The sequence below is a fragment of the Camelus dromedarius genome, chromosome 31 (assembly GCF_036321535.1).
Source record: "Camelus dromedarius isolate mCamDro1 chromosome 31, mCamDro1.pat, whole genome shotgun sequence".
Lineage (NCBI taxonomy): Eukaryota > Metazoa > Chordata > Mammalia > Artiodactyla > Camelidae > Camelus > Camelus dromedarius.
Genome location: NC_087466.1, coordinates 3,929,650 through 3,951,255, shown reverse-complemented (window position 1 = coordinate 3,951,255; position 21,606 = coordinate 3,929,650). Strand labels below are relative to the sequence as shown.

General features: G+C 52.2%; 1 long non-coding RNA gene and 1 gene segment (V, D, J or C); one reads left to right on the top strand and one right to left on the bottom strand.

The window, feature by feature from the left end:
* Positions 1–3,818: 3,818 nt before the first annotated feature.
* Positions 3,819–4,606, top strand: LOC135319713 (immunoglobulin lambda variable 8-61-like). The segment is given in 2 exon segments: positions 3,819–3,945; positions 4,281–4,606. Coding segments are annotated over 2 exon segments (453 nt in total).
* A 1,180-nt stretch (positions 4,607–5,786) lies between these two features.
* LOC135319729 (uncharacterized) lies at positions 5,787–21,193 on the bottom strand. Its single transcript, XR_010378545.1, has 3 exons — positions 21,082–21,193; positions 8,715–8,822; positions 5,787–5,893 (listed from the first exon to the last, which is right to left on the bottom strand). It is a non-coding gene; the product is annotated as an uncharacterized LOC135319729 (long non-coding RNA).
* Between the last annotated feature and the right edge of the window lie 413 nt (positions 21,194–21,606).

Sequence of the window (21,606 nt, the reverse complement as noted above, 5' to 3'; positions counted from 1 at the left end):
GCCCCTGTGGCTCAAACTCTGGGAACGCTTCCTGAAGGTCTCGCCCCATCTGCCCCTTGTGCCTGTGTTTGCAGGGTCCCTCTCCCAGCATGTGCTGACTCAGCTGCCCTCCCTCTCTGAGTCTCCCGAAGCATCAGCTAGACTCACCTGCACCCTTAGCAGTGGGAACAGTGTTGGCAGCTCTGCTATAAGCTGGTACCGGCAGAAGGCAGGGAGCCCTCCCTGGTATCTCCTGTACTACCACAGAGACTCCAGTAAGCACCAGGGTTCCGGGGTCCCAAGCCGCTTCTCTGGGTCCAAAGATGCCTTGACCAATGCAGGGCTTCTGCTCATCTCTGGGCTGCAGCCCGAGGACGAGGCTGACTATTACTGTGTTGCCTGGGACGGCAGCAGTAATGCTCACACGGTGCTGCAGACCAGGGAGGAAATGAGACAAAATCCCCCCTGCCCGCTTGGACTGGTCCCCTCCCTGCTGTCGATGGCTCAGATGAAGTCACACTAAGCGGGTGACCTCCATTCTCAGATGTTAGACAAGCGCCGGCTTTCCCTTGATGACTTGACAGTATTGCATCTTTTCTTCAGTTTAACTTTTACCTAGTATATTCTTTCCCAAGTCAGGTGATCTTGGGAAGCATTGCTTGTTCAAAAGCAAAATTATCTTTGTGGAGACACTGGAAGAGGAAAAAGCAGTGAGTCCAGGCCAGGCCCCGCTTGGGGTGGAAGAGTCATTAAACGAGACTTCCTGTCTGAGTGTTTCAACTGGAATTTTGTGATACAAAAGGCAACCTGTAGAAGTTAATCGTATCCTCTAGAATAGTCCTGAAACTTCAATTTCTAAACTGAAAAGAATAAAACCTATAGTATCATCAATATGAAACGCATGAGGGTAAATCTGAGGAAAATCCAACGTCCTATGCACTGAAAATGACAATACATTGCAGGAGATTTTTTAAAAAGAGTGAATAGATACTCCTACTTTGCAGGTCAAAACACTCAGCGTCACTGAGGTAATTATTCTCAAATTGATCAAACTTCTCACTGCAAGCACGGTCTTCACTTGCAATGGAACGTGAGGTAGGGGATCCACACAAGGAAATGGAAACTGTAGGAAAAGACACAGAGGAACAAACAAGCTGGATAATCCTTCCCCTGTGACATGTGACCTGACGTGTGTGACGAAGGGGAGGTGTAGGACATCACCTTTGAAGTCCAGGAACCCATGTTTCATTCCTGGAATTCAAGGTGAGGCAGAGAGAAGAATTTTAATCCTGGAGGAGGCACAGAGCAGGTGTGGAGGGTGGTGGGCAGAGGCTGGGGGCAGCAGGCCTGGGCAGGTGGCTGCTGGGCATTGACTGCATGTTCCCTGTTGTGTGCACCTGGGGCGACGGGATTCTGAACATCATCTCGTCGCCAGGAACACCTGTGTGACCTGCAACCGGTTGATGAGAATTCTGACCCAGACGATCTAGACAGGAGAGGTGCCTGTGTGGCTTCAGGGTTCCTGGTGGTGTTGCCAAGGCTTAGAAATGGAACCTACATCATGAATCCTAAAGAGAAAATTCAAAGACACTAACCTCTAAAACTATACATGTTCTCAAGAGCTATTGGCCTTGAATCATCCCAGGAAGAATGTGAGTCCGTCCTGCAACAAACGTGGAGCGGGACCCTATGCCCGGGGACAGTCTTGTGTTCCCAGACCTTCCTCGTGACCCTGCCACAGCAATAATGGAAGTAAGGCAAGCATGCAAATATTTTACAAGGAAGAATCAATTTACCTTGAGGAGTAGAGATTGGAATGAAAATTAACGGGAATGAATACACACATTTTGAAGGTCACAATTAATGAAAATAGTATAGAATGTTTTAATTATGTAAATTTAAAAGTGGTTCAAAGTGTATGTCATTCCGGTCCCAGTATATAAAATAAAGTAACATGGCTTAGACCTTATAAATCCAAACCCGCACTAAATCCATAGCCCTTAATAAATTTGATCAGAGCCCAGGGCAGGTTAGGGAACAGCTCGTGAGGGTTCCCGGGGCCAGACATGGAGGAAGACACTCTGCAAAGGGGTGAGAGCTCCATTCACAGTCACGTTCTGTTCATGTCAAACCTTGCTGACAGAAGTGACAAAACTAGATTAAAACCCATTTACTCTCTCAGAGAGCCACAGGAAAATCAGTTCTGCCAGAATAACACTTAAGGGCAAGAGGGAACCCACAGAATAATCCAGAACATAGGACATTTCCCCCCGACGTTGTGATATCTCATGGCTGAGACCTCAATAAAAGCCAAAAACTACACAGTGGGGACTGGGTGAGCAAAACGGGGGATCTAATAACAACAAGCAATAAACCAACCCGCAAGTGTCACCCGCCTAGATTGACTACCAGGTGTGAAGTAGAAGGGTTTTCTGCAGAACTTTAAGCTTTGAACTTGGTTCAAGGTGATTATCCACTAGTCACAAACCCAGACAGAGGGAATCTCAGCTATCAGGTGATCCTGAAATATCTGGTTCATCCACATTCCATTTAACTCAGAACATCATTAGTGCCCTGGGAACATTAACATCTCAGCCCCAAATAAATACAATGGACAGATTCACTGTAGCGCCCTGGGTGGTGACACCAGGAAGACACCACTGCAGGTGTCAGAAAGCCCCTCCATGAGGCTGGCTGTGACCCTGGGACGATGTAGCTCTGCGCCCAGCAGGGGGCGCTGTGGGACTGGTCCTGAGAGCTCAGGGTCTGGGCCAGGCAGGCTGGGAAGACACACCACTGGCTCTTGCCCACTTGGGCAGCCGTGTCCTCAATCCAGGGGGGCTGTCCTGCACCTCTGCCCCCAGGAGACCTGTGAGCTCTCAGCTCTGAGGGACACACCGGCCTCATGCTTCCTCTTCCTCCTCTTTCCTGGAGTCACTGCCCAGACCTGATGTCCAGGCAAAGACAGATGGACAATCACACGACAAACTGAATTTCCCTGAGGGTCATGACCTACGGTCACCTCTGGACAGAGGATAAGAGACCCCTGGAGAGGGATGGTCTCCACACCAAAAACAGGGCCTCCCAAGCAGGGCTATGGGGTCCTGCCCACCTACATCCTGGGTTCCTCTCCTCACCTCTCACTCCCTGAACCAAGAGGGTCCTGAAGACAAAGTGATGGGATATGGGGTCTGGGGACATCTGCAGTGCCTCATGGCCTGTCCTCCGGGCAAGGGGGGCGGGGTGGCCCTTCTCCCTGCACGTGCTCCCTTCCTCCCCGGGGCCTGGTCACCTGCTGACAGATCTGCCCTGTACAGTGTCCAGGTCTTTATTTTAAATTGTTTAAAATACGCAATAGCGGGCATGTAGACTAATCTCACCTTCATGTTCCAGCAAATGAGTGGAGTCCAACCTCACCAAAAGGGTATCCGAATTGACAATTTTCAAACAATCTCTCTTGTGATCATGACTGAAATGTGCACAAATGATTCAACCCATGAGCGAGTAGAATCCACGTTCCAGCAAGAAAGACTTGCCTTGACCCCCAGGGAGGATGTGGGCAGAGACCAGGCTATGTTTATCTCTGGGGTTGATGGATGTTGGAGAAACAGAGATGGGGGGCCAGGGTGACCCCACATCAGCCGTGCTCTCTCAGAAAAAAAGGCTCAGTCCAGAGCAACCTGCTCCCTGAGACAGGCAGTGTCACTCAGGACCCACAGGGGGCTCTGCTCAGTCCCATTCCTGTACCTGGGGGGCTCCTGGGGCCCTGGGAGTTTCTCTCACATTCAGCCTCTCCATCCTCCATCCACACTGGAGCCTAATCTCCCCAGAGAAGCCCCATGGGAGAAATGAGTGTGACCCTGGTGTCTGGAGAAGGCCTGGGACCATCAGTGTGGGTGCGAATCTGCAGGGTCCTCGCTGCCAACAGGACCCAATGTATCCCCGATGAGCATATCATCAATGCAGGTTATAGCATCTGCTCCTTCTAGACCTCCCCTGGGGACATCAGGTGACACTGGGCAGGGTGAGGGAGGAAGCTGATTTGCATGAAGCCCCTTCTCCTCCCAGTGGGTCCGGGAGGCATGAAAAGGCCCGAGGACCCTACAGTGCAGCCCAGGAGGCTGAGGAGCCGCATCCCGGGAGCGTCCCTACCAAGGCCTGGACGGTGCTTCTGCTCGAGCTCCTCGCTCACGGCTCAGGTCACGTGCCAGGACTCTGCATCATTGGGGTACATCTACAGCCAGGTGTTGGGGTGACCCTGGTCTCCATAACCACCCCTGTCTCTCTCTTGTCACTTTTAGGGGTGGATTCTCCGACTGTGGTGACCCAGGAGCCATCCCTGTCAGTGTCTCCAGGATGGACTGTCACACTCACCTGTGGCCTCAGCTCTGGGTCTGTCACTACCAGTAACGACCCTGGTTGGATCCAGCAGACACCAGGCCAGGTGCCCCGCACTCTTATCTACAGAACAAGCAGCCACCTCTCTGGGGTCCCCAGTCGCTTCTTCGGATCCATCTCTGGGAACAAAGCCGCCCTCACCATCATGGGGGCCCAACCCAAGGATGAGGCCGACTATTACTGTGCTCTGGACATGGGTAGTGGTAGTTACACTGCCACAGTGATGTAACCTCTGGGGAAGTGCTCCCAAACCTCCCTGCTGATCTCAGAGGGCTCAGCCCTGAGGGGCAGGAGACGAAGAGAGAGGGTGAAATGTCAGCACCAAAGGGGGAGGGAGCACCGTGCCCCCATCTCCTGCCCAGGGGTTCCAGGCCATGTGCCTCCTCCAGCCTCCCCCAGAGTGTGTCCATCGCTCCTAGTGGTTCCCCTTCCCCTCCAATATGATAGTGACCGGGACTCAGCTCCAAAATATATCTAGTTGCCGTGAGACTCAGGAATCCAGCATCATCAAATGACCTTCCCTGTTGACCTTGCTGATCTCTGGCTGGACAATTATACTCCCTGCACGGCGCCCTCGTTAGGGGTCCCAGGGTTGCTGGGCAGGACATGGGCTCCCAACACCCGTGACAGAAGTCAGCCAGGCACTGTCGCCTCTGGAGGAGTGTTGAGGGTCCAGGTTGCATAGTGGCCATCTTATTAGAGAATACAGCCTGATCCAGGCAGGCTGTCGGTGTGGTCAGATGTCCAGTTCTCTACCCGGGATTCTGGCAGCACACGGTGAGCTGGACTTCCTTCCCATCCCTCAGTGTGAGACTGAGCAAGGGAGACAAGAGAGGCTAGTCTGCACTCCTTTCCCTGTGGTGGTGACCGTGGAGCCAGTGAGGACTGAGCCCTGACACCATTTGTCTTAACTGGACTGAAACCATGGTAGGGGCAGGGATGCACACTGCAGTGTCCCTTCCTCCCTTTTGTCCCTAGGGCAGGGACCCCAGTGGGCCGAGAACCCACCCACTGCAGCAAGGCAGCCCCTCTGAGCCTGACTTCCCTCACTGGGGTCAGCACGTCCAGCAGGGGGCTGTACCCCACGCCCCCTGAATGCGAAGGAACTAGTGACCACAGCTGCCCCATGGTCCCTGGGAGAGAGTCAGCAGCACAGAGCAGTGGGACCAGGGCCCCCTTTGCTGGGTCAGTGGCAGTGAACACTCCCCTCACCTTCTGCTGCGGGATGATCCCTGATCAGCAAAGACTAAATGGGACTCGGAGATCCTTTTGTCATCTCCCTAAAGTCCAGGATCCAGTACAATTGTCACTTGTCATATCAACAACCAGGAAAACAGATATCGATGTGAAAACAGAATCCGTTGACATCAATACTGAGATAACTCGATGATGACATACTTTGGGGGAACAACATCAAACCCCTGATGAACAGGTAGAGACACTAGGAACAAACGGAGCAGGAGGTGATCCGAGGTAGGAATAGAACCAGGAGAATAAAGTGGATGGAAACACAGACCTGAAATACAACAGAAGAAAATAAAAAAGAATCCTCTCAGCAGGTCTTCAAAGACATGTAATGCACATTATTATTTAACTTGTACATTTGATTATTGAGTGATGGATTATGACTAGGAAGAAAAAAAGGGCTTCCATCCTTTCTGCATCATTTCCACCACCATGAATATTCCCGCGAGCATCACCAGGGGGCGCTGTGGGTCTGCTCAGAACCCACCAAGCCCGGACCCCACCCAGAGGCTCCCACTGCAGGGGCCCTACACCCGGGCTCACTGGCCAGATCTGGACGTGGGAGCAGGTGCTTCCTCTCAGGGGACAAAGCCCGAGCCCCGACCTCTGCACTCCCCGCCTGTGCGTGGAGCTGCAACCTGGGGGGAGGACACAGCAGTGGATGGTGTGTGGGCTCCTGTCCCCATCGGCCCCATCCCCCTTCCCCAGGAGCAGAGGAGGAGGAAGGGGGACCCAGGGGACCAGTCCCGAACCCTACTACGCCTCTCAGCCTCCCCAGCTTCTCCTCTATCTTTTCTTCGTGCTCCCCCTTCTCCCCTCCCCTCTGAATCATGACTTTCTTCCCAAACCCGGGCTCCCCTTCTTCCTACAACTCTCCACCCTGTGACCTCTCCAGTCATTCTCAAGGTCACTGTCAGAAGCTGGTGACCTGTTCCTAGATCTTCCAGGAACCAGACACTCACTCCCTCTTCCTCCGCCTGGAACCTCTCAGATCCCTTCCTATCCGAGAAGCCTCATGTCTCCGGACACCCAGGTTTTTCCCCCGCTCAACCCTCTGTGCTCCCCACACGTCCCACCATTTCCCAGGGAATCCAGGGAGTCCTCCAGAAGCTAATGGATCCCACAGACACACCTCACTTATCCTCTCTGCCCATCAGATGAGGAGTCTCGTGGGAAGGGAACCCCGGCTTCCTAATGAACTGGGAATGGAGATCCGAGATGAACTGTCTCTGTCCTCAGTTCTAGTACCATTGATTTCATGTGCACTGAGCTCAGGAGACACTGGGGGCTCTCGACTTGGAGAACAGACACCTGTCCCGGATCTCTGCTCAGGGGTCCCTGGGCCCAGCACTGGGTCCTCTTGGGGACCCAGGGGAGCCTAGGGCCAGGCCAGACTGACCACCTTTGCAGGCATGACACTGGATACAGGGGACACTCCGGGCCCCGGGATAGGCAGGGTTTGGCCGAAAACAGGACCTAATTTGCATGAAGGGCCCTTGGTCCTGGGGTGAGTGGGGGAAGAGAGCCAGGTAATGGTGGCCTCAGCAGAGCTTGCGGGCGTCTGCACCATGGCTTGGACACTGCTCACCTACTCCCCCACTCCTCCAGTACACAGATCAGGACGCCCTCAGCACCCTGACTCCCAGCTCCCCCCCCCCACCCACAGAGAAGTCCATCCTTGTCCTTCCTCCTGACATAACAGGTGTCTGTGTTTCCAGGCTCCCTCTCCCAGCCTGAGCTGACACAGTCGCCCTCTGCATCTGCCTCCCTGGGAGCCTCAGGCAGCTCACCTACACCATGAGCAGCGGCTACAGTGGTTTTTACATGGACTGGTACCAGCAGGACCCAGGGGAAGGGCCCACAGTTTGAGGTGGGAGTCGGCACCGGCAGCGTTGTTGAATCCTAGGGGTATAGTGTCTCTGATCGCTTCTCAGGCTTGGGCCCTGGCCCGGAGCACGACCTGACCATCTAGAATGTCCTGGAGGAGGACGAGGCTGACTACATCTGTGGGGCAGACCATGGCAGCTATGTGTAACCCACAGTGACACCCCCAGAGTAGAAATGACACAGAAAGCCTGCTCACAGCCCGTCCCCCCCACCCCATGTTGCCTGACCCACAGTTCAGGGGACGTCTCCTGACCTCCCCTGAGAGTTTCCACCTTCCCAGGGATTTTTATAACTCAGCCCCTGTCATTGAGGACAGTCTCTGCACAACCTGCCTGGTCTCGGTCCACAGCGAATGTTCCCCTGGGTTGGAAAACATAAGCCAATTTGGACTGAATTCCAGTGAAATACATCCAGCCCTAAACTTCAAAGCTGCAAAACAGCATCCATGGCATCCTTCACTTTTGCAGTCAGTATGACATTCAAGTTGCTGCCCACTGGGAAAAGTAACACAGAGATGAGTCCACGAGACTGTGTGTGGATCGACTGCTTGTATGCACATGAGTCTTGGAACATGGAGCCTGGGTGCATCCTAAAGAGCGTCCCAGAAATGCTGGTGCTGTGGTGTGTGTTAAAGTCATGGGTGAGGGGGTAGGAGGAGGGTGAGAGGAGGGGAGATTGAAGGAGGGAAATTATCCTGATGAGGGCTGACGGGGGATGAAGGTGTGGGAGGCCCCTTAGTGTATCACCATGGATTTCTGTAACGTCAATAATTTCCACGAAGACAGACGTGTGAACAAGAAAACCTCCACCCCTGTGGGTTGTGATGCGTGTCTGCCCTGGGTTAACAGATCACCAAAGATGCCAAAATGTGTGATTCCACATTGATCTCAAGTTTAAGCCTTTATCCTCCCAGCAGACAGAGGGGGCTGCTCTGATGTTTCTAAGGGACAGGAGCTCAGGTGTCATTGACAGAGGGAGGGAGGGGGTCCAGATGGAGGGGAGGGCCTGTCATTTGGGTTTGAGGGGGCGGAGCCAGATCAGGAAGGAACCTTGTGAGGCTGAGGGGTTGGGATTTCATGCAAACAGCAGTGAGGAGTCATTGAAGGGTTTAAGGCAGAGTTGACTTGAGCTAAAGGAGGGTTAACTCCGTCATCCTGAGGAGAAGCGGGTGGTCCTTGTCATAGGACAATTACTGAGTGACATACCTGTGAGTCCCGACGATCATGGAGCATTTGCACAAATGAAGCTAATTTGGATACAGGATATGGTGAGGACGTGATGGTTTCTGCATTTGACAGGCGCACATGGCCTTTCTACTGAAATAAAACAATGAGCAAGAGAACTCAGGTGTGGACATTTTTGTTTATAATACAGAAAAATTGTAGAATCTCTAAGACAGAGTCCTCACAAGAAATATGTGACATCACTGTGAAAAAAACCCCATCGTAGAAACACAATCCTCACACATGACAAATATATGACAAGTAGCTGTGATATATTAATGCAATGGAATACTACTCCGGCATGAAATAGAATAAAATAATGCCATCTGCAGCAACTTGGATGGACCTGAAGATTGTCATTCTAAGTAAGTAAGCCAGAAAGAGGAAGATACCATATCACTCATATGTGCTATCTAAAGACAAAAAATAGAAGACAGTGATGAATTTAATTATAAAACAGAAACAGACTCACAGAGCGAGAAAACAAACTTATGGTTTCCAGGGGGAAAGGGGGTAGGAATGGATAAACTGTGAGTTCAAGATTTGCAAATATTAACTACTGCCTATAAAATAGATACACAAGTTTTTGTGTAGAGCACAGGGAACTAGATTCAGCATCTTAAAGTAACCTATACTGAAAAAGAATATGAAAAGAAATATATGTATGTGTGTATGACTGAAACATTATGCTGTACACCCAACACTGACACACTGTAAACTTAATATTCCTCAATAAAAAGGAAAGAAATATATGACATGTGCACTACTAAATGATATGCCTGCCAAACAATATCATTTCCACAAATCATGCTCAGCTCCATCAAAATTCTTAAAGCATTGCATGAGTTTTGAAATGGCTGCTTTTTCCAGGTTTCAAATATGACTTTTTGCTTCTTCATGACAAATCCATATCTAAACCCTTTCCTCCAACAGCCCTACATGTCCTTCAGAACAACTCACTGTCCCCTTGTCACTGGTGCACACGTGGGTCAGTTAGCTTTTCTACACTGTACTCTGGGAGGGGGCTGTAACTCTTAATGGTTCCATACGCACAGCTTTGCAGCTTCCATGGACCAGGACTCCATTTGAAAATGAAAACATTTTATAGGACGTAACTCAGCAGAAAAGAACCACAGAATCTGGGAAGGCGACCATGGGCCTGTGAATGGAGACAGGCCACTGCTAGGCCCTCAGGTCTCTGATCCTTGGTGAGGTTGTGCCCCATGACTAGCAGGGGGCGCTGTGGGTCTGCCCTGTGATCCCTGCACAGCTGCTCAGGGAGTAGGACTCACCCCCAGGAGGTGGACCTGGTGGCGGGTCCTGTGCTCCTGATGGGGACTCAGCAGTGTGTCCCCTCTGGCTGGCAGAATCCCCTGAGCAGAGACCCCTATGGTCTCAGCAGGTGCTTCCTCCCAGGGTCTCTCAAGGGGGAGGCCACCCTCCATTTCCCAGAGACTGGGCTGTGAGCTGAGCTCCAGCATCTGGGCTGAGGGAGGGGCTGGGCGGTCCCTGGGGGGAAACCCATTTGCATAGGCCGCCCCTCCACTGGCAGAGGCTGGGAAGAAAAGGAGGCCAGGGTAGCCCAGCCCCAACATGGGGACCAGGGGGCTGTGAGCACCATGGCCTGGACTCCTCTCCTGCTCCTGCTCCTCTCTCACTGCACAGGTAGGGACGGGCCTTGGGGACCACAACTCAGTTCCCTGCCTGCAGCAGCCCCTGTGGCTCAGACTCTGGGAATGCTTCCTGCAGGTCCCGTCCCATCTACCCCTTGTGTCTGTGTTTGCAGGGACCCTCTCCCAGCTTGTGCTGACTCAGCCGCCCTCCCTCTCTGAGTCTCCGGGAGCATCAGCCAGACTCACCTGCACCCTGAGCAGTGGGAACAGTGTTGGCAGCTACTACATAAGTTGGTACCAGCAGAAGGCAGGGAGCCCTCCCCGGTACCTCCTGTACTACTACTCAGACTCCAGTAAGCACCAGGGCTCCGGGGTCCCGAGCCGCTTCTCTGGGTCCAAAGATGCCTCGGCCAATGCAGGGCTTCTGCTCATCTCTGGGCTGCAGCCCAAGGACGAGGCTGACTATTACTGTGCTGCAGTGGACAGCAGCAGTAATGCTCACACGGTGCCCCAGCCCCACAGGGAAGTGAGACTAAAACCTCCCCTGTGCTGTCCCCGCTGGGCCGTCACTGCTGCTCTGCCTGGGACCAGGGCTCACTCAGGGTGACTTTCTGTTGTCACATCTTCAGGCAGCAACTGAGTTTCCTCCAAACAGGAAATCTCACACTGTCACAGCCTCTTCCTCGTCTCACATCTGAGATAGACCGTTCCTGTTGTATCTCAGCCTGCTTGTGTTTCCACAGGCAGACAGGACTTGCTCTGAGATGAGCTCCTCCCCATGGAGATGTTATAAGTGGTAGACAGTGGTGGGTCCTGGCTCCTCCCATCTTAGCGTCTAAGGGTGACCCCAGGATGTTTCTTGTCTAAGAGCTTCATTCTGAGGTTTGAGATCCAAAATCAACTTGCGGAAGTGAGCGGTAAAATACACACTGGCAATGAACCATCAGAAATTGACAGTAAAATGTAAAAATACCAACTAATGGCTTCAAACTAAGAAATAGGTAATGATAAATCTGACAAATAAAATCCTCCTGACTTTTTCCGATGGCAGAGCCTCCTTGACCCCCGCAGGGCTCCTCCTGAGTGAGAGGGTGATGACCACTGTCACACAGCTGAGCACAACCTGGATGGGTTGGGACTCCAGTCACCAGGACAGGAGATGGGCATCTGCCCCCCACTCTCCCCAGTGTGACACCTCAGTCCCACCCTGACTGTGGCCAACACCAGCTGTGGTTTTGGATTCTGTCATCACTTCAGCTACAAGAACCAGAGAGAGTGATGTTCTGAAGTCAGTGTGATCCTGAATGGGCTGAAAATAACCTCTCTTACTGGTCTCCAGTGACAAATCATTTGTCTCCAGCATCCAGAGTAGCCCCCCTCGTGCTGGCTGGGGAGGACAAGGAGGAGACAAGTCCAGCCCATGGGACGCAGGGCACCTGGTCCTCCTCTGGCCAGTCCCATCATGTCCCATGAGCCTGGCCCAGGCTTTGCTGCTGAGCCCTGGGCTCTGAGACCTTCACGAAGCAGAATCCCTGTCCAGGTGGGAGGAGCTCCTGGTCGCCAAGGTGCAGGAGACCCTCCCTTCCCATGGGGGACCAGCTCCTCTCCCGAGTTTACCTCCTTTGGTCTAATTGTCTCCCAGTCTGATTTCTGTTTTGTTCTGCTTTTATGGGGGTTTATTTGAGTGTATCTCAGTTCATTGGAGTCTGGAGCCTATGATCCAACCCTTATTATCACACAGACCCTCAACATTACAGGAACGTTTCTAGAACATTTTATTCTGTCTTCAATGCCCGTCTATGGTGGACTTTACTGAATGAACGTAAGGTTCCCTGGGGGATGGGTAACAGCTGTGGAGGCCACTAGGGTCAGAAGACAAGGAAGCACTTTCAAGTAATTAAATAATTAAGTCATTAGTTACAGATGATTATAACAATGACTCATCCTCAATCCTTAAACTGAAAACACTTACAAAACTAGACCATAATATGAAAAAAAAAAAAAACCCCACAAACACACCCCAGATTCATGAAGAATGAATGAATCAGAGCCGAGCAATTAAAGGCCAACGGAGGCTGAGGAGAGCAGGAGGGGAGGATGCTGTGTCTCTAATACGTCATGTTCTAGGGCCCAAGGGAGTCATCAGATGCCCGTAATCGGGCATTGTGGATGCAGATCTAAGAGGCATCGCTCACAACAACACCAGCGCCCACAGTAAAGTGTCGGCCTGTCAGGGTGAAACGTATGGAATTTTGTCCATATAAACCAGGAGGGTACACTGTAGACTGTTACGTTATGAATTTCGTTTATTTTAGTTATTTTTGAAAGTTATCCTTTGGAAGTAATTAGGTTATTTACTTATTTTCAGTGGAGGTACTGAGGATTCAACCCATGACGTCATGCACCCTAAGCACGCACTCTACCACTGAGCTGTACCCTCCCCCTTGAATGTGGTTCATGATGGCCCTGTATTTGCACTGACCCAGGCACATGGAAGGATCAGACAAGATGCCAGGTGATCCTGAAACACGTGAAAGAGAAGGCCTGTGCAATACTTCCCGGCTTTAGCACCAGGAGGGCATTCATTGTCTAGAAATGATCTAGACAGTTAATGTCTCAGTCCCAAACCCAACGGAGGAGCCTCCTCCGTCTACTCATGTGGGGAGTAAGATGACAAAGATGTGTGTGCAAAACTAGGCTGCCCTCCAGGAGTGCTGGGTGGTGACAGAGGGGCTGGGGGGCCCTAGAACAGAGGCCAGTAGGGGGCACTGTTGCACACGTCCTGAGAAGGCAGGGTTTGGGGCAAAGTTACCATTGAAAATTTCCTATTGATACCTGCACACTTGGACAGTGACCTAACAGGCGTGTGGCCTTGGTTTGTTCATGTGACTAAAATCTAGGATCACACATGCACTCCTGGGAACAAGGTTGAGGACATGTTGCCCCAGCATCTCAATTTGTGCCCCTAAAGCCTGTCCTGGAATCAACACATTATCTGATTGTCCCCCATCCAGAAGGGTTTCCTGGATGTCAGAGGCAGGTTGCCCTGGGAGATTTCATGATGGATGGGAGCAGAACTAGGGACACACGCAGATCCCAGCTGTGTCTCAATCAGGATGGCTGCTGACTATTCAGAAGCCGATCTGTGAGCACCATTTACTGGACACCTGCTATGTACTGGGATCAGGTGTCAGATACACATCATTAGACGATGGAAGCTGGGACGACCACCCAGGCTTGCCTGGTGTCCTCTGCTCAGGTCTCCCAGCTGGGAACCCCACACCCCCGGGCCCCTCACAGCCCAATCAGAGCCCATGCCCTGACCCTCAGGCAGAGGGAGTGGACCCCAGGCCCAGGGAGGGATCAGAGAGCTGGGGGATCATGTGCATGACTGGCCCCTCCCTCTCTCAGATTATGAAGAAGGGGAGAGACCTGGGGACACTCTGCTCAGCTGCGAGGACACAGAAAGCAAGACCCAGTGACCATCCCCACCATGGCCTGGTCCCGTCTCATCCTCACCCTGTTGGCTCACTGCGCAGGTGACTGGATGAGGGACAGGGGAAGGGGCCCTGGGAGGACGCCTGGGCTCTGGGTCCTCCTCTTGTGTCTGGGCCCCAGAATCAGCATCTCTGTCTCTCCCACTTGCAGAGTCCTGGGCACAGTCTGTGCTGACTCAGCCGCCCTCCATGTCTGGATCACAGGGCCAGAGGGTCACCATCTCCTGCACTGGAAGCAGCAGGAATATTGGGGGTGGTAATGGTGTTCAGTGGTACCAACAGCTCCCAGGGATGGCCCCCAAACTCCTCATCTATGAGAATAGCAATAGGTCCTCGGGGGTCCCAGATGGCTTCTCTGGCTCCAAGTCTGGCAGCTCAGCCTCCCTGACCATCACTGGGTTCCAGGCTGAGGACGAGGCTGACTATTACTGTGGATGTTATGACAATAGCGTCAGCGCTCGCACAGTGCTCCATGCCAGCAGGAAAGTGAGACAAAAACCTGCTGTCCCTTAGCCCTCACTGCTAAGCCAACACAGCTGCGTCCTGTCTTTGTTTATTCTGAAATGTGGGTCTTTAAACAACCCTATGGGACTTTGTCTAAGGCTTGTGTCCTGACTTCTCAAATTCTGCCCATAAACCCAGTCCTTGTCACAGAACCTTATCTGCTTTTCTCAAAGTGAACAGGACTTCCTGGGTAGCCCTGGGTGGCTGCGCTGGGAACCGAGTCCACATTGGATCAGAATCAGGGACACGAAGTCCAGATGTGCCTGATTAGGAAGGACTGTACTGAGGTCCATCCATCCACACCCTTGAGTGAACACCTACCAGGTGCCCGGTAGGCTCCAGCAGTTGGAGGATGTAGGGAAGCCCGTGTCCTCGTCAATACATCACACATGACTGAGGAGGAAGAGGTGGGTTTGGCGGGTGGACGTGGGAGCCAAGGGACAGGGTACAGGGAAGGAACATAAGGTGATGATGTGTGAGTTCTGCACAGAAGATGAGGGAGGAGGAGATTAGAGTGAATGAGGGACCACGTGGGGGTGTGGATTGGACACAACGGTCAGACTGTGGTGTCGGGGATGACGGGGGAGCAGGTGAGGGGAAGGCGCACAGTCAGGGGCCACGCGTTTCGGAGGAAGGAGTAAGTATAGAATCGGGTCAGGAAAGAGTGGAACCGAACTGGGGTTTAGGAGCTGCGTGGGGCGGGGCTGAGCTGCAGTCCCCTGAGATGGCGTGATGACCACATCCTGCTAATGCAGGGTTATTGAGATCAGAGACCATCAGGAAAAAGACTGGCTCTTGATAGATGACCGAGTGTCAGTTATCCCAGAAGTGTGTCTCTAGGGGACACGCATCTCACATTCAATGGAACATTTACCTACTGCTGTTAAATGTCTAGGAACTGAAAGAACAGACTGCAAAGTAGCCAGGACACGTGTTCTCAGTGCTTCCCACATGCTAGAATCCACGGCTTTGGAAAGCACAGGACCACATCGTCTCCTCCTGATTGACTGGTGGGCACCTCAGGGATGCGCTGGTCACCACTTTCTGTTGACATCTTCTCAGATGGTTACTTTATGCAGCCAGGATAGATCACACCCACTTGACTGCACCTGTCAGGTCTTGATGAGTAAAAGGACAGACAGGCTGGGACAGGCTGCGACGGCAGAGACTCGGCTCCAGACTGGACCCTATGCCTCCAGGCAGGGGGTCTGCAGTACCCCTGGTCAGGGTCCAGGCAATGGGTTCACACTGACACCGTCATGTCCTGTGGGGACTGGAAGGCTGTGCTGGGAGCAGGCGTTAGGGCTTATTATGTCCCAGGACAAAGTCTACTGGGAGAAACAAAGAAAGTCTACTAGATCAATAAGGTGGAAGTCACATAAAGGAAGACACCAGCAGTGCAGCAGATACGAGGGAGGGGGACCCAAGAACCAGGAACTCTCCCTCCTCTCCTGGGGTCACATCAGAAAGACTGATGTAAAAAGGAACATTCTGCATGGGGACAGGGGACATCCCAGTGCCTGGAGGAGGTGGCCGTGTGACCAGCAAGGGGCAGAACACAGAGTCCCAGAGGGGGTGTTGGCGCAGACACCTGGTCAACCATTCAGACTCCAGGGGAGCTGGGCAAACAAACTGTCCTCACTGACGTGTGACCGTCCTCCCTGTGAGGCCACATCACCCAGGATCTCCTGGTCCTGCTCCCTCAGCACATGGTGCAGATCGGGGTCACCTCCTCCCCGTCCTCCACGGAATCTTTGCCAAAACCAGGTCAGAGAGGGGCTGTTAGGAGGTGAGGAGTCAGCATGTGTTTCAAGGAGAACATGGGCTCCTGGGAGAGCCTGTCCAGAGGAGACACAGCTCGTGAGCTGAGTCCTCCTCGTGGAACCTGTGTGATGTTGTGTGTGTGTGTGTGAAAGTGTGTGTTAGCATATTACAAATGTGTCTGCTTCTACTTTTATGTGGATTTTGCTATTATTGATGTTGAATTTAAATTTATAATGTCTTAATATGAAACATAAGTTGAACATTGGAAAACGGACAATTTGCAACACTATTACTTTATTAATCAAATAGTGTGGAACTTCACTGTTAGGTCTTCGTTTAGAATATTTGTATCAATATTTAATGACAGTGATTTGTAGTTTCCCCTCTTTAATATTTTATTTATCAGGTGTATTTGTAACTGCTTTAACTGCTTTCTGAAAGAAGTATGACATTTTACATCTTGTTAAATATTTTATAAAGAATATACAAAGCTATTTGTTTGGAACCATTTGATCTCTGAAGGATTTTTTAGATATTCCTTGTGAAAAAATATATATTATATTTTTGTATCATGAAAAAATATATTTTATGTTTTCCTTTGGTGCAATCCTATAATGAAATTTTCAATTTTTCTTAAGAAATTACTGTGTTTACTTATTTCCTCTAATAGAGCTAAGCTGTAACTTCCTAGGAGTGTATGCATCTTATTTCCTTTTATTAAAAGCAGAAATTGTTAGGTGTCTTTTCATTTTTAAGTTTCCACATTTGAACAGCAGAGGGCGCTGTGGGCCAGCCCTTTGGTGCCTGCACAACTGCTCAGGCAGGACCCCTCACTCTGAGGAGCTGAGCCTGGGGCAGTTACTGCGCTCCTGATGGGGATTCAGCCGTGTGTCCACTCTGGCTGGCAGAATCCCCTGACAGGGACCACTGTGGTCTCAGAAGGTGCCTCCTCCCAGGGTCTCCCAAGAGGGAGGCCACCCTCCTTTACCCCCTAGACTGGGCTGTGAGCTGAACTCCAGCTCAAGGGCTCGGGGGGGGGGGGGCTGGGCGGTCCTTGGGGGGACACCTGTTTGCATGGGCCAACCCTCCTCTTGCAGAGGCTGGCAGAAAATGAGGACCTGGGCGGCCCAGCCACAGTGTGTGGATCAGGTTGCTGTGAGCACCATGGCCTGGACTCCCTTCCTGGTCCTGGTCCTCTCTCACTGAGCAGGTAGGGAAGGGCCTCAGGGACTGGGTCTCAGGTCCCTGACTGCAGCAGCCCCTGTACATAGACTCTGGGAATGTTTCCTGCATTTCCCACCACATCTGCCCCTTGTGTCTGTGTCTGCAGGGTCCCTCTCCCAGCCTGTGCTGACTCAGCTGCCCTCCCTCTCTGAGTCTCCTGAAGCATCAGCCAGAGGCAGCTGCACCCTGATCAATGGGAACAGTGTTGGCAGCTACTACAAGTTGGTACCAGCAAAAGGCAGGGAGCCCTCCCCAGTACCTCCTGAACTACTACTCAGATTCCAGTAAGCAGCAGGGCTTTGGGGTCCCGAGCTGCTTCTCTGGGTCCGTAGATCCCTTGGCCAATGCAGGGCTTCAGCTCATCTCTGGGCTGCAGCCTGAGGACGAGGCTGACTATTACTGTGCTGAGTATCACAGCAACACTGGTACTTACACGGTGCCCCAGCCTCACAGGGACTTGAGACTGAAACCTCCCCTGTGCGCTCCCCACTGGGCCATCACTGCTGCTCTGCCTGGGACCAGGTCACACTCAGGGTGACTCTCTGTTGTCACATCTTCAGGCAGCACCTGGGTTTCCTCAGAACAGCAAATCTGACCCTGTCACAGCCTCTATCTCTTCTCACATCTGAGACTGAACGTTGCTGTTTTATCTCAGCCTGCTGGTGTTTCCACAGGCAGACAGGACTTGCTCTGAGATGAACACCTCCCCCTCGAGATGTTCTAAGTGGCAGAAAGTGGTTGGTCCCAGCCCTGCCCCCTCAGAGTTTAGGGGTCTCTGAGATGCTGGTTGTCTAGAGACTCAGTTTGGGCTTTGAGATACAAGACCTTCGATGGGAAAGGAGTGGTAATCTACATAATAACAAAGAGCCATTAAATATTAAACACAACCTTAAAAATGCCATTCATAAAGGCAGCAGAAATAAGAAATATTTAAGAATAAATCTGACAGAAACCAATTCTTGTACATAGAGATATGAAACATTCCTGACATAAGTTAGGAAGACCTCAATGAAGGGACATATATATCATTTTTTATGGTGAAAACACTCAATTCAATGATCCCCAATGTGTCTGTACATCATTGGAGGTTGCGATGACAGACCCGCACAGTGAATGATCAGGAGGAAATCTCATCAAAGGAATGAAAACTGGATGAAAAGACACAAAGGACCTTCCAGCAGTGGGAGAACCTGGCTCAGTGGGGACTCCTGTGGGAGGGTTTTCCTGTGCCCACAGACACTGCCTGTGTCCCCTCCCCTGTCTTCCCTGTTGGAGCATTTCCAGCAGTGCAGGAGGGGGTGGGGCTGTTACCATCAGGAGCATGGACTGCCCCCTGCACATCGTGAATCTCCTTTAGAGCCTGGATCCAAGGTCCCCATCTCCTGCAAAGGGACCTGCAGGAATGTGAGGTCACCTTGTCCATGGTCTCAAGGCCTCCAGGCAGAGCTGCCACCTGCGACCCAGGGCAGAGGAGGATGACCCTCACGGGTTCAGCCCTAGTCTCTGACTCCTGTTTGTCCTCTCAGCCTCCTTGACCACCTCAGGGTCCCAGTCTGAGGGGAGGGTTGATTGTCCCTGTAACACAGCCAATTTCTACCCACCATCACCAGGAATTCCAGAGCTCTGGGGAAGTGAGATCAGATCTGTCCTCCACACCCCTGTCTGACCCATCACCACCCTGTCCCTGCCTGGGAACAACACCAGTGCTGCTCTGACCTCCACTGTCACCTGTGCTATTGACCCCAGACAGTCTCATGCTCTCACCTTGGTCCATGTTTATGGGTCCATGGAAACGACTCCCTTCCTGACTGGTCTCCACATACGACCAGCACATCACCGTGTGCCCAGATGCAAACTCCCCTCCCAGGTACCAGATAGAGGGACAGGAAGCAGCATCAAGGGCCTGTGCCCTGGGAGACCCAGGAGGCCCCCTGTCCCCCCAAGTCCCTCCGTGGTCCAGGCTTTGCTGTTCCAGCATGAACCCTGACACTTAAGAAGCTGGGTTCCCCCGTATCCGGAGAATGACTCTGAGGTGCCCTGATCTGCAGGTGCTGGGAACCCGCCCCATGACGATGGGGCTCCACACCCGACCCTTGCCCTTTTTCTCTTCAGTCACCCCAGGGACCCTCCCACTTTTCCATCTCTGGGTCTTAGTTTGGAACAATATTAACTAATTATCCCTATTTCAGACACGGACCCTATAAACCCTCCCCCATTAAATCTCCGGGGTCTAACAAGTGAACTAGATTGGGTTTCAGTGAAGATCAGGTGACAAGCTATGGGGTTTCTACACCCAGCACCGGAGCAGGAGGCCCTAAAAAGGACGAGAGGCCAGTTTACAGCCCTCATCTTTCTTATCAAGCATTTTGATGAGAAAGATTCCAAAGCTAGAGTGAAAATATCTCACCTATATCAGAGTCAAAAATAAGTACTTTCAAGGCCACAGTCAAGGGGAATTGAGACCCATGGAAATAATCAAGAAACAGACATGTTTTCCTGAGACATCATATTCTCAGGGCAAAACAGACAGAGGGCAAGGCCGGGAGGCCAGGGGACCCTTACAAACACTACCCCCGCCACACGGCCACCTGTGAGCCTAACTCAGAGAGAATCAGTACATGGTGACACCCAGCGGGGGACTGGGAGTCTTCAGCCTGGAACTAGGTTCGAGGAGGTCATGTTCTGATACTGAACAAGGAGCAAGGCTGAAGCAAACTCAGACATGAGGTAATCCTAAAAGTACTGGCACATAACAGTCCATTTAGAGGTCTGGAATTCATTAGTGACCTAGAAAATTAATGCCTTATCTCCAAATTAGTCGTAAGAGATACATTCTACAGCTCTGGGGGTGTCACCAGAAAGACCCAGCTGCAGGTGTCAGAAAGCCCTTCCAGGAGGCTGGCTGGGACCTGGGGAGGATGTGGCTCTGCGCCCAGCAGGGGGCGCTGTGGGACTGTCCTGAGAGCTCAGGGTCTGGGCCAGGCAGGCTGGGAAGACACACCACTGGCTCTTGCCCACTTGGGCAGCCGAGTCCTCACTCAAAGGGGACTGTCCTGCACCTGGGCCCACAGGAGAACCACAAGCTCTCAGCTCTGAGGGACACACCGGCCTCATGCTTCCTCCTCCTCTGTCCAGGAGTCACTGCCCACACCTGATGTCCAGGCAAAGACACATGGACAATCACACGACAAACTGAATTTGCTTGAGGGTCGTGACCTACAGTCACATCCGGACAGAGGATAACAGACCCGAGGGGAGGGATGGTCTCCACACCAACAAAAGGGCCTCAAAAGCAAGTCTCTTGTGGTCCCCCGCATGCACGTCCTGGGTTCCTGTCCCCACCTCCTCACTCCCTGAACCAAGAAGGTCCTTTAGGGGAAGTGACGGGACACAGGGTTTGAGGGTGTCTGCAGTGGCTCATGGTCTGTCCTCTGGCCACAGGGGTGGGGCGGCCCTTCTCCCTGCAGCTGCTCCCCTCCTTCCAGTGGCCTGGTCACCTGCTGACAGATCGGCCCTGTACAGTGTCCAGGTCTTTATTTTAAATTGTTTAAAAATTATGTATACAATAGTGGGCATATAGATTAAACTCACTTTCTTGGTCCAGAAAATGAGTGGAGCCTAACCTAACCAAAAGATGACTGAAACTTAAAATTGTAAGACAATCTCACTTGTGATCACAGCTGACAGGAGCACAAATGACTCAACCCATGAGGGAGTAGAATCCACGTTTCAGGAAGAAAGACTCACCTTGACCCCCAGGGAGAACGTGGGCAGAGACAAGGCTATGCGTCCGTCTATGTGGCTGGTGATGGATTTTGGGGAAGCAGAGATGGGAGGCCAGGGTGACCCCACATCAGCCTTGCTCTCTCAGAAAGAAAGGCTCAGCCCAGAGGAACCTGCTCCCTGAGTCAGGCAGCGTCACTCAGGACCCACAGGGGGCGCTGCTCAGTCCTGTTCCTGTATCTGAGGGACTCCTGGGGCACTGGGAGCTTCTCTCACATCCAGCCTCTCCAACCTCCAACCACACTTAGTCCTAAACTCCCTAGAGTAGCCTCATGGGAGAAATGAATGAGACCCTGGTGCCTGGAGAAGGTCTGAGATCATCTGTGTGGGTGCGAATCTGCAGGGTCCTCGCTGCCAACAGGACCCTTGTGTCCCCGATGAGCAAGTGATCAATGCAGGTTACAGCATCTGTTCCCTCTAGACCTCCCTCCGGGGACATCAGGTGATACTGGGCAGGGACAGGGAGGAAGCTGATTTGCATGAAGCCCC